Source organism: Lontra canadensis, unplaced genomic scaffold (assembly GCF_010015895.1).
Source record: "Lontra canadensis isolate GAN:19392208 unplaced genomic scaffold, GSC_riverotter_1.0 scaffold91, whole genome shotgun sequence".
Lineage (NCBI taxonomy): Eukaryota > Metazoa > Chordata > Mammalia > Carnivora > Mustelidae > Lontra > Lontra canadensis.
In genome coordinates this window covers 4,214,952-4,227,809 of record NW_022631085.1, presented here as the reverse complement: position 1 = coordinate 4,227,809, position 12,858 = coordinate 4,214,952, and the positions used below count along the sequence as shown (strand labels likewise).

Sequence of the window (12,858 nt, the reverse complement as noted above, 5' to 3'; positions counted from 1 at the left end):
GCAAATTTATATTAAGTTGATGGTCATTTAAATGTGCATCCATTCTAAAAGCACTAAATTTTTACTCCTCCCCCTTGCACATTTTATGTATATGATGTCATACTTTTTACATCCTTTTTTTTGGCCATTCCCCTGACTGTTAATAGGTATAATTGATTTTACTGCTTGTGTACTTTAACCTTCATACTGGTTTTATAGGATTAATCTACTTTCATTAGGTTTGTATTTACCTGTGAAATTTTTTCTTTTCCTAATTTTCTTCCTCCTCATGATGGCCTTTTCTTTCCAAAGAAATCCCCTTAATGTTTCTTGTGCAGCTGGTTTAGTGGTGATGAAATCCTTTATATTTTGTTTGGGAAACTCTTTTTCTCTCCTTCTAATTCTCTGAATGATATCCTTGCTGGGTGAGTATTTTTGCAAGTTTTTTCCTTTTAGCACTTGGAATATATCATACCACTCCCTTCTGCCCTGCAAGTTTATGCCGAAAAATGAGGGGAGAGTCACATGGAGTTTCCTTGGAATACAGCTGTTTTCTCTTGGTGCTGTCTACACGTGCCTGCTTCCTTCCCCAGGTTAAGAAAGTTTTTAGCTCTTATTTTTTCAGATAAATTGTGTGCTCCCTTTTCTCTCTCCTCTCCTTCTGGGATCCTCATCACGTGTTGCGGAGTTCCCTTACCCTGTTCTCATTGCTGCTGCTTTTGTTGTTCAGCTTGGTTGCTCTCCAGTACACTGTCTTCCAGCTACCTCATCCATTCTTCTGCTGCCTCTAATCTATCTAATCTTCCTGTTGTAGCTTTTTAATTTATTGAATATGTCATTTTTGGTTCTTTCTTATACGTGGGGATGCATTCCCCTGTCTCCATCTCGAGTTGTTTTGTGTACTAGGAAAGTCAGCTCTGTCTCCTGCACTGGAGAGCAGTGGCCTCAGGAAGGGGAGGTCCTGTAGTGCCACGTGCCTGTTCCCCAGCAGTAGCTGCTGCGGGGGGGCTCTGACGTGTGTTGCGCGCACCCTACTGCGGTGGCTGAGCCGTGTTTGCCTGCAGTCCAGGCAGCTGCAGCGGCCCACTTTGCCTGTTGTGGCAGGGTTTGGTCTCTGGGCTGTTAAGGAACCAGACCAGAGCACCTTGGGCTTGTAGTTGGAGGAAATCAGATCCCTGCCCTCAGCCCCCTTGCCAGGGCTGTGGTTGGACCAACCTGCAGGGCACTCTCCCTGCCTTGTCTCCAAGAGCCTTTTCTTGGTGGGTCAGCTGTCCAGTCAGAGGCCTGCCCCTGCCTCCTGCTGGGGCTGCAGTAGAATTCGTTACTGTCCCCTCTGCCCAGGGCAGGTGGCATGGCGTGTGCACCCAGGAGAGTGCGGAGCAGGGTGTGGTGTTCGCAAGGTAGGTGAGGGTGTTTGCCCTGGTTCCTGCAAGTGTCGGGGGTGCAGGCTTGGGCAGAGGAGGAACGGCATCGCCGCACCCCTGGCTCTTTTACCCTTGCTAAAGTCTCTCAAAGATCACTTTTTCCCCAGCACAGGTTCTGAGATCAGGCAGTCAAGTCTTCCCTTACACGCCAGGTGCTTTTCAAACTGCTGCTTCTAGGCTGTATCTCAGTGGGGTTGTCTGGCAGCGTCTTTAAGGGTGGGGGCTCCATTTCCTATTACCATCTGGCTCTCCCCGAGCTAAGCCCCCTGGTTGTGAAAATACCCAGAGCTAAGCCCCACTGGCTTCCAAAGCTTCCCAGTTCAGCTCCCCCGGGGCTGGAGTGCCTGATGTAGGGGTCCTCTCCCTTCTCGTGCTTGTGGTGTCCCTCTCATCTGCGGCTGGTCTCACCGTCCCTCCTGCGTCTCTGCCTCCCTCTTCTCTTCCGGGTGTTCTCCTGCCGTTCACGGGGGGGTCTGTTGTGCCCGTCGTCTTAGTTGTACCGATGTGGCTGTTACCTAGGTGTTTCCGTGGGACAAACCACCATCTTCCCAGAAGTCCTCTGCAGGTCCCTCTGTTCTAAAGCCTCCATTTGTCAGGGTGGCATGAAACGACCTTGGCCCTGGCTGGACGTCAAGACCTCTCAGCCGCCGCCTCGCCCGGCCTCACCTCACTCTTGTCCGCAGCCCTCTCCACTCGGCAGGCAGCTTTGCTAGCATGTTGAGCAAAGGCCCTTTGAAGCAGTCAGGCCTGGGGTCCTCCTGACTTCACCCAGCCGGCAACCATGTGCGCAAGGTGCCTGCCTGTCCCCCGAGCCCACCTTGGGGCTCCCCATTCACAGATGGGACTAGAGCTCTTGCGGTCCAGGCAGCTGGCCTGTGGCGGGTGCCCTTGTCCCACGGTAACCTTGTCCCACCTCACCCTGAACCTCTCTCCTGGTCTCCCTGCCCATCTAAACTGAAGCACGGGTACTTTCAGGAAGGAACCCCCGCCTCACCAAGGCTGCCGCGGGTGAGCGTCACGGCACTCTGGGGGCCCTGGAAGCAGAGGACGCGCCCGAGCCGTCACAGGAAGAGCGTTCAGCGCTCACAGCAAACGGGGCCGTCAGCCCAGCTGTGCCGGTGCCCGTGGCTCCCACGTTCTGTGGGGTGACTCAGTGTGGCCCGATGGCTTGTGCGCCAAGGGCTGTCGACACTTTCTGCAGCAAGCACCAGCCGGGCCAGGCCCTCAACCAGGGAGTGTCACGCTGACCTACCTGCTGGCCTCGAGGAGCAGCCGCAGCGCGTGTCCTGTCTGGCACCCTCGCCCAGGGCGTGCAGGGGTGCTCAGCGGGGTGGGGGTGCTGCCTCCCTGAGGACGCAGACGCTTGCCTTGTGCTTTGGGCCAAGGGAGCGGAACTGGGGTCGTCGCGAAAGGTTTCTTTGGGTCCGTCCTCAGCAGGGGCCCTTCTCTGTGAAGGAAAAACCAAATCTCAGAAATAGTTGTAAACATGTACTCAAAGGATGGGCATCAGTGGTGCTGGGCTAGACCGTCCTCCCCATCAGTGCCTTAGGAAGTGACATCTGTTCTCACAGGGGAACAGAGTTGAAGTGAATTGCAAAGATAAAGATTTTATTTATTTGAAAGGGAGCAAGCGAAAGCACGAGCAGGGTGGTGGGAGAGGGAGAAGCAGGCTCCCCGCGGAGCAGGGAGCCCGATGCAGGACTCGATCCCAGGACCCTGGGATCGTGACCTGAGCCAAAGGCAGACGCTTAATGACTGAGCCACCCAGGCGCCCCTTAAACTGGCATTTTTAAGAGAAACAAAAGGTAGCACTCATCCTTCCTATCCCGGTTCTCATATCTACTCACTCAATAACATGGAGCAACACCAGAGAACGATGACGTCACTTTAACCTAAGACAGTGGTCGGAACCCCTGCCATTCCTCGGTCTCTGGTTTGCGCTTGTAGGCGGAGGGAGCCCCGCTCTCCATCGGGGCTGGTCGTCTCTATATACCGCTGAGCATCAAACTCCAGGCATCCTGAGGTTTTTCAAATATGTTTACTCAGACTTCCAGTTCCACTGTTGGTAAAGGAACCTACCAGCGCTATCAGCTGTACAGCCTGGGCCTAAGACAAAAAGCAGTAACACGGTGCTCGCTTCGGCAGCACATACACTTAAAAAAAAAAAAAAAAAAAAAAAAAAAGGCAGTAACACGGAGGCCCTGGAGAGGGATCCGATGCGGTCACAGTCTGGGAGGAGTCCGCGCAGGGGAGGGCGAGAGAGCATCACTTCCCTCTTCTGCTGCTTTTACTCTGGTGTCAAGCTAAGTGGTGAGGTTACTGGCAGAAAAATCAGAGCCTTTATGCCCCGGGAAGTCAGAGAGCCAAGTTGAGAGCAACCTAAGAGGGAACGAACTAGAGGGGAGATCCCCAAATTGTCTGCCCACACCTCCAGCAGACCCCTCAGCCACACAGGCACTCTGTGGTCCTGGAAGCTGAGCTACAGATAAAAGATGTGAGCTGTGATTGGAACTTCTGCCCAAAAAACATTTTGAAAGGTCATTAAGTGCCTGCTGAAACACAAGAAACCACTCAGGGCGCCCGAGTGGCTCAGGCCTTAAGCGTCCACCTTCTGTTCAGGTTATGGTCCCGGGGTCCTAGGGTTGATTCTGCATCGAGATCCCTGCTCCGCGGGAAGTCTGCTTCTCCCTCTCCCACTCCCCCTGCCTGTGTTACCTCTCTCTCCGTGTGTCTGTCAAATAAATAAAATATTTAAAAAAAAAAAAAAAGCCACTCATCTGAGAAAAATAACAGAATACAGAGGCTTCACAATTTGATATCCATAACAGGCATTCATAACGTGCAGTGTGCAAATAAGAAAATGCAGCCCTCTCTCAAGGGCAAAAGGCAGTCAACTAAGACCAGCTAATCCAGATGTTAGAACTTGCAGATAAGGACTTTAAAACAACTATAACAACAATCAGTGAGGTAAAGGAAAATATATTCATAATGAATGAAAAATAGCAAATATAGAAATGATTTTTTAATGAAATGGAAAAAATAAAACTAAAAAAAAAAAACTCTAAAATGAAAAAAAAAATATGGATGGTCTTCACAGAACAGAGATGACAGTGAAAAAGGTAAAAAGGTTGTAGGTAGGTAAAAGGTAAAATTTAGTCCGTGAACTTGAAGATAAACCAATAGAATTTATCCAGTGTAAATAACAAAAATGTTTTTAAGGAGCACAGAATGTCAGACAGTCTAAGATGGGTACGACAGGAATCTGACAAGAGAATGAGGCAGATAAAATACTGTAATAAAGGTCAAATTTTTCACCAGTGTGATGAAGACAAGCTTCTAACTTGGAGATGCTCCGTGAACACCAACCAGGACAAACAGAAGGCCTAGTCCTACCATAGTCAAATTACTGACCGCCGAATTAAAGAGCAGATCTTGACAGCATGAAATGAAACACAATGCACACAGGGTAACAACAATTTGTTTTATGATTGACTTTTCATCAGAAACTACCAGAATCAGAAAAGACTGGAACAAGATCTTTAGAAACTCTTAGAGGGGAAGAACAGACTGTCAAACCAGAATATTCTCTGTCAAGTAAAAATGTCCTTTAAGAATGAAAATGAACTAAAGATATTTTCAGGTAAAGAAAACATAAGAATTCATCACCAGAAAACCTACACTATAAAAAATAAAATACCTAATGAAATTTCAGAGGAAGTTGGTCTTTACATTTTCAGGGATTTTATATTTTATATACAACAGTACAACATGAAATAATCTATGAATAACTAAGGATGTTTACTGTATGCCTACAGCAACAACTGAAGTACAGCTTTTATAAAATAGAAAGATTGGGGCGCCTGGCTGGCTCAGTACGTTAAAGCCTCTGCTTCAGCTCAGGTCATGATCTCAGGGTCCTGGGATGGAGCCCCGGGTCGGGCTCTCTGCTCAGCGGGGAGCCTGCTTCCTCCTCTCTCTCTGCCTACTTGTGATCTCTGTCAAATAAATAAATAAAATCTTTTTTAAAAAAAGATTAAAGTTAAGAATTCCCAAAATAGGGGCACCTGGGTGGTTCAGTGGGTTAAGCCTCTGCCTCCGGCTCGGGTCATGATCTCGGGGTCCTGGGATCGAGCCCCACATCGGGCTCTCTGCTCGGCAGGGAGCCTGCTTCCCTCTCTGCCTGTCTCTCTGCCTACTTGTGATGATCTCTCTCTGTCAAATAGATAAATAAGGTCTTTAAAAAAAAAAATTCCCAAAATAAAATCACAATGAATGTATTTTTTAATTTTTTTGAAGGACAGGAACCTTAGAGGAGGAACAAGAACAGGGCAAAATGGCAAAACCAAACTAAACGCTATCGCTGATTGCACAAGACATGCTAGTGGAATAAACAGTACAATTAAAATGCAGAAATTGGAGTGCCTGAGTGGCTCAGTGGGTTAAGGCCTCTGCCTTCATGATCTCAGGGTCCTGGGATCGAGCCCCGCGTCGGGCTCTCTGCTCAGCGGGGAGCCTGCTTCCCCCTCTCTCTCTGCTTCTCTGCCTACTTGTGATCTCTGTCAAATATATAAATAAATAAAATTTTTTTTAAAAATGCAGAAATTATCAGAACAACTAAAAACAGACCCAACTAACTATATCTTAAGATGTCTGATAGTCCTTTGACATCCCTCCCTGGGCCTGGACTCAGTGACTCGCTGATGACCGAATTGGCAGCGGTGATGGTGCCGGACTTCTGATGCTAGTTCAGAAAAGGCAAGCCCCTCCTGCCTCGCTTTCTCTCGGATGCTGGCTCTGGAGAAAGGCAACTGTCCTTCCCGTGGGCAGTCCTGCAGCGCTCTGGACAGGCCTAGGCGAAGGGAAACGGAGGCCTCCCATCAATCACCAGGACCAAATGGCCATCGCGGAGTGAGCCGTCTTAGTAAGAACATCCTCCCCTGAAGACGGCTGGAGCCTGGCCAACATCTTGACCCATGAAAGACCCCAAGCCAGAACTATTCATCCAAACTCTTGCTAAATTCCTGACCCACAGAAACGGAGATATTAACTTCAGCATTTTAAGCCACTAAACTGCTTAGAGTAATGTGTAATACAACAGGGAACACATACATGCACCTATACGAGGCATCTTTTTTTCATTGATATAAATTTTTAAAGATTTTATTTATTTATTGGAGAGAGTGCAGAAGCCATCACAGAGGGAGAAGGAGAAGCAAACTCACCACTGAGCAGGGAGCCGGACATGGGGCTCGATCCCAAGACCCTGAGCTCATGACCTGAGCCTAATGCAGGCCCCTAACCGACTAAGTCACCCAGGTGCCCTTAGTTGATAACATTTTTATTTTTTACGTTTTTATTTAAATTCCACTTAACATGCAACGTAGTACTAGTTTCAGGTGCACAACGGAGGGATTCAGCACCTCCATACATCACTCTGCTCATCACAAGTGCAGCCCTTAATCCCCCCAGCCCTCCCACCACCCACCCCTCTTCTGGTACCCTATTCGTCTGTTCTCTGTAGCTAAGAGTCCGTTTCCTGGTTTGAAGAGACATACGTGAAATACAAAGACACAGGTTGAAAGTAAATAATCAGAAAAACATACACCGTGCAAACAGTAAACCAAAGAAGTCTGGAAGAGGCAAACGATTAGAGCAGCCATTTCACCAAAAAAAGATACACGGACGGCCAGCAAGCACGTGACCAGATACTCTACATTATGAGTCATTAGGAAAAGGCACATTGAAACCACAACGCGATACCACTGCACACCTATGAGAGGCCTAAAACGGAAACGACTGACCGTACCCAGTGTTGACAAGGATGTGGAAGGACCAGAAATACCAGACACTGCTGGTGGAAACGGAAAAATATCACTTTGCCAAGCAGCCATTTCTTAAAAAGTTAACCCTAAAACTCCCCTAGGATTCCAGCATGCTCTTCCTCGGTGTTTACCCAGCGCAGAGATTTGTACACAAACGCCACAGCAGCTGAACTTGTAACAGCCAAAAAATGGAAACAACCAAAACAGACCTCCTGGGCAATAAAAATATTCCTAAGGCATCCTCTCCAGCGTGGAGAAAGCTCCGAATTATGTTCAATGAAAGAAGCCTCATCCACTACCAAAAACACTTACACTGTGAGGATTCATTGCTGTACAACTCCAGAAAATGTGAACTAAACTCATCTATAAGCAGAAAAAGCAGTCCCTGGGTTGCGTGGGGGAAGATGGGACTATTACAAAAGGCCAGTGAGGAAACTTGCAGGGCACGGGTATGTTGGCTATCTCGACTGTGTTGACAGCATTATGGGAGTACACAGATGTCAAAACTTGGACCGTGCCCTCAGTAAGTGCAGTTTACGCCTATCTTCTATTTTTACGTAAGTGGAAATGAATCAAGTATTTTTAGAAGCTAATAGTAGTGGCCTCTCAGAATGCAGTGGTAAAAACTAAGGGATGTGTATAGGTCGGCTGATCTAGGTATCAGCCCTCTTCCTGCTGTCAGCCGCTCATCAGCTGTGACACACTGGGTAAATGGCTTCATGTCTCCAGTGACCTCAGTGTTCTCGAAATTATCAAGTGATAGATTTGTAAGGTCGCTTAGAGCTCCTGATTGGAGAGTGCTTCTGCGTCTGTAGGAAAGAAGGCTGATTTCTATTCTCCTTTGTTGTAGATTTCCAATGCACACAGTCAGCAGATGGACGACCTCTTTGATATCCTCATCAAGAGTGGAGGTAGGTCACAAATCACATCAGACCCCGTCCGAGTAGCCTTTTATGACAAGTTTCTGAACGTTTTCCTGGAGAGCTCACGGCCTATCTTGGAGTAGTGAGAAATGTATTCTAATCCCAACCAAGTTTACGGTTTTCAATTAGGACATTAAAAAAACTTATAAATGGAGGAAAAGTTACTCTTTCAGCTTAAAATAATAACATCGTGTTAGATTTTATCCATAGATCTATGCCTGCCGAGAACGGACTGTATCAAAACAGCCACATAGAGCCCCATTTAAATTCCACGTTGAAAAACTTCAAAACCTGTCCCACATGTAGATGACTGGGGGTGGGGGACGAGAGCACTCTGTTGCGTACACTAACGTCGTAACAACCACGTTACGTCGCACAGGCCCTTACTATCTTGGTGAAAATTTAAAGGCAATTTTAAAGCACCTTCTACCTATAATTGAAAATCTTGGACTCTATAACATATCATCTTAGAAAGGGATATGGGTATTAACCACACAGACACACATTCACAAAGTCAAGGCTATCTCTACCTCAGCAAATGTATCTTTCAAAATAGGTATAAAAATCAGTATTTTAAAATTGAAAACACGGTTTTAGAATAAAGGATTCTTACATCACCTTGATGAAAGGAGTTTTATTCTGCTTTCTAAACAGTGGTCAAAATTTCTCCATTCATAGCAGGTACTGTTTGGTTTTGAAGACAAGAAATTCTTGATGCTTAACTATAGCTCTACATGAGCAGATTTTTTTTTCTAAGAACTACATTGGCCTCACAAAATAACTTAAGATATATTTATGCTCTGGAAATAAAAGAACCGTTTCATGGCCTGATCTTAAGGTTTGGTTTTTGTTTTTGTTTTTTAATGCATTTTGCCAAAGACTTTCTAAATGATTAAACAGAGTAATTTTTATAGCCCAAACTTAGAAATTAAAATGTGATGACATCATCAAATGAGTTATTTTCTACAAGGACTTTTTTTTTTTTAAAGATTTTATTCATTTATTTGATAGAGATCACAAGTAAGCAAAGAGGCACACACAGAGAGAGAGGAAGGGAAGCAGGCTCCCTGCCAAGCAGAGAGCCCGATGTGGGGCTTGATCCCAGGACCCTGGGATCATGACCTGAGCTGAAGGCAGAGGCTTTAACCCACAGAGCCACCCCGGCGCCCCAGGACTTTTTTTTTAATGGCAAAGTATCCAGTGAGGACATTATCTTATTGTGAATGAACGCCAGTGATAATGAAAACAGAAATGTAAAGAATTGATTCTGAGGCAGGTTACCTAGCACTGTCAGCTTTCAGAACGGTTCTAGAGCTGACCGCAGGAAAGGACACATGACAGACGTACGCAGGACACACGCAGGGAGTCAGCACGTGAGTCCACACGGTCGACGACGCACACGAAGGAGTGGGCGTGGGAGCTCCTTCACGTCCTTCTGCGTCCCAGTCAGAGTTCCCACAGCTCTTAGCAAATCCGTTTCTCCTCCCGTGTTTGCGTAGAAATGAAACCAGATACCCACCAGAAAGTAAAAAAGAAACTTCATTCAAATACGTGTATCTAAATGAAAGCTGGAATCCAGAGCAGATGGTGGTGCGTTCCCTTTCCACCTGATCGCGCAAGAACGCATCATTAGTGCTCACTAAGACACCTGCCGGAGCGTCAAGGTTTTAGGTAAACTCAGAAGACAAGCAAACAGGTCAGAAAAATAAGGTCAAGAAGGTCAGAGGAGCTGTGTGTTAGCTTTAATTTGGGAGGAAAACAAGACAGCATCGTATCTGTAGAACTTCCTGCAGAACGTATATGGCTGACGGGGCATGCGGGTCAGCTGTCACGATAACAGAAAAAAGACTAACTAGATCTGCCATGGTCTCCAAATGCACTTCGCGTCTGCACAGACGGGACACCCACTTTGACTTTAAGGGTGGCGACCACAGTGATGGCAGATCTACGGTTCTGTGTCTGAAGCCTGAAATAATGCAGAACAAGGACCCAGAGGTCAAATAATCAAAATAATAAAGCCATCGGCTCCTGCCTAGTGGCGTATAACTGCATGTGATGCTTATCACGCTTACTGAAAAGGAGAGAAAGCGTATCAGGATGTTATAAATTTCAATGTCCATTTAACTCAAATGAGCCATCCTCCGCTAGGTCACCAAGGACCATAGCTGACGAGTAGCACTGCCGTCCTCCTACCCCTACGGTGGACAGTGTCTGAGTCCTTGCCCAGTAGTAAAACAACTCTCCTGGTACTTGACAGAAATGTTTAAAGAGTACTGAATCGTTACTTACTGATCCCCTCAATTGTTTTGCACAGAGATCTCCCTTCCTATAAAAGAAGAACCGTCCCCCATCTCCAAAATGAGACCAGTGACAGCCAGCATCACCACCATGCCGGTCAACACAGCGGTGTCCCGGCCACCGCCCCAAGTCCAGATGGCACCACCCATCTCCTTAGAACCCATGAGCAGTTTGTCCGCCAGCTTGGAGAACCAGCTGGAAGCGCTCTTAGATGGAACTTTCCCTTCAGCCAACGAAATCGCTCCACTGCCGAGCAGCAGTGAGGACAGAGAGCCCTTCTCTCTGATCGAGGACCTCCAGAACGATCTGCTGAGTCACTCGAGTGTGCTGGACCACTCCCACTCCCCCATGGAGACTTCCGAGGCCCAGTTTGCCGCCAGTACCCCCTGTCTGTCACTGGACCTTTCGGACTCGAACTTGGACAACATGGAGTGGCTGGACATCACCATGCCTAACACGTCAGGACTCACTCCCCTCAGCACCACCGCCCCCAGCATGTTCTCCGCCGACTTTTTAGACCCACAGGACCTGCCGTTGCCGTGGGACTAACATCGCTGATTTCTCGTTCGAGCCTCTGTCGTTTCAGAAGATGAAGATCATTCTCCAAGGTCAGTTTTTAGAGACAGATTCCGAGTTGCGCTGTTGCAATTACAATATGTCGTCACGGGAAGAACGGATAGATGGTCATAGCCTGGAAACCGAGTGCGAACACATTTCACGGCGCCCAGCAGTGAGTTTCTCCAACTTAACACAGCACAGGGCCTTCTGAAAAATCACTGGTTACAGAAGACCCACCTGTTTCTCCAGACTTCGGCAGAGAACGAATAAAGACATCCAGAAGAGGGACGTGTGCGGGAGCGCGACACGTGGATTCTCTGGCCGTCCATGAACTACATTTACGCCTCTGCGGTCACCTTCAGACCCGACGCTCAAGGCAGACCGCTCCCCTCCAACGAGAGGACAGCGGCCCTTGCATGCGGTCCGTCCCAGCCGTGACCGGAGCCGGGCTGTGGGCGGCAGAGGCCGGGGAGGGCGCCCGCCCGTTCCCAGACAGCGGCCACTGCGGACCTCTGCTTCCGTTCGGAAACCAACATCGTTCATCTGTGACATAGTTTTGTGGAACTCAAACTTAGTTGTGGGGAATCTTACCGTAGCTTCCCAGGTTTCAGTTTAGGTGGGAGATCCTTCACCGTCATCAGACGACGTCTCCAAAACACCGTCCTAAACCATCCACTGTACAAAGTCCTCGTACACGGATAACACTGAAAATTCTATTAGCAACCCTCGGGGTTCAGTAGGTGGGTTTTAATGTGTATATGAGACATTTGTATGTCCACCCTGACATTGTGATTTGTACAGCCTACGTTGGGGTAAGGAATTGGTAGCCAGCGCTCCTACTTGTTTTAATAACTCGACTGTTTCTAGAGTCCCTGAGCCATGTGTATTTCCGTATTTAAAGAAATGCTGACTGATTTTCAGGTAACCAGACCCATCTCACAGAACAAAGAAGGCTTCCGTGTAAAATACCCTTCTGAGCTGTTGAGTTGCAAAGAGAGGGCCGAGGAGAAGTGTGCCAGGAGCCCCGAATGTTCCCGCGGGGGCCCCGGTGGGGGGGGGAATCTGGGCAGGCCGGCCGCGGGGTCCAGCTCTGGCCGCCTCTTCTCTGCCGTTTTCCCTGACGGGCATCCTTCAGGCTCGTAACTGGATGTCATACCCAAGCTCTCACTAGGTTATCAGGCCGAAGAGGGAAAAACTGGAGGTTTTACTAGTCATTGTTTTATACAGAGAAGTTATCACCCATTTGCTGAGTAGTTCCTTAAGAATTTTCTAAAATGCCAACTATCACAGGACTTCCAGAATTATCTCAAGCTAGTCATTTAAGGTTAGGACAAAATGTAAATAACTTTTCTGAAAAAACAAAAAAAACCCTGAAATCTACCCAAAAAAAGTGTGAAGGTGTTTGTTGAATAATTTCACCTGCTCCGCACCTCACATTCTATAAAGCCAAGGGCCAGGTTGCTTTCTCTGCGTCCTTAGATGGTGACGTCCCCACGGTGACTTGCCTGAGCCAACCTGACCGACCCACTGCTTAGAGAGAATCCGGGCATCACGGCTGGGTCTGCGCTTTGCCTGAGCGCCGATCTGATTTCGGTTTGTAGATCCTCCACGGGAGGAAAGTTTGCTTTTCCAGGATTCGGCCGGAACACGGGAGCCCTCCGTTAACTGGCACTTCCCAACTCGACAGACGTCTGAAGCGTTCGGGGCAGAAGCGGTTACGCTCGGTGTGGTCTGAGGGGGCAGTTTCAATGCTCAGAAACTGGGAATCCAGCATCTGGAGTCCAGTAGCCTGGTCAGCAGGACGCCGCCGTGGGAGCAAGCCCAAGAGAGTGTCACCCCGGGGGACGCACGGCC

The 12,858-nt window shown here is 47.9% G+C and overlaps 1 protein-coding gene across 6 annotated transcripts in view; it reads left to right on the top strand.

Annotated features, from left to right (window-relative positions):
* Positions 1 to 11,546, top strand: part of MRTFB (myocardin related transcription factor B) — a 254,690-nt gene extending 243,144 nt beyond the window's left edge. For all 6 annotated transcript variants that reach the window (XM_032836271.1, XM_032836275.1, XM_032836272.1 and 3 more), the window contains 2 exons: positions 8,076 to 8,136; positions 10,463 to 11,546. In XM_032836271.1, coding sequence (XP_032692162.1) covers positions 8,076 to 8,136; positions 10,463 to 10,995 — 594 coding nt within the window. In that variant the 3' untranslated portion in view covers positions 10,996 to 11,546. The remainder of the gene's footprint in view (positions 1 to 8,075; positions 8,137 to 10,462) is intronic.
* The last annotated feature ends 1,312 nt before the right edge of the window (positions 11,547 to 12,858 follow it).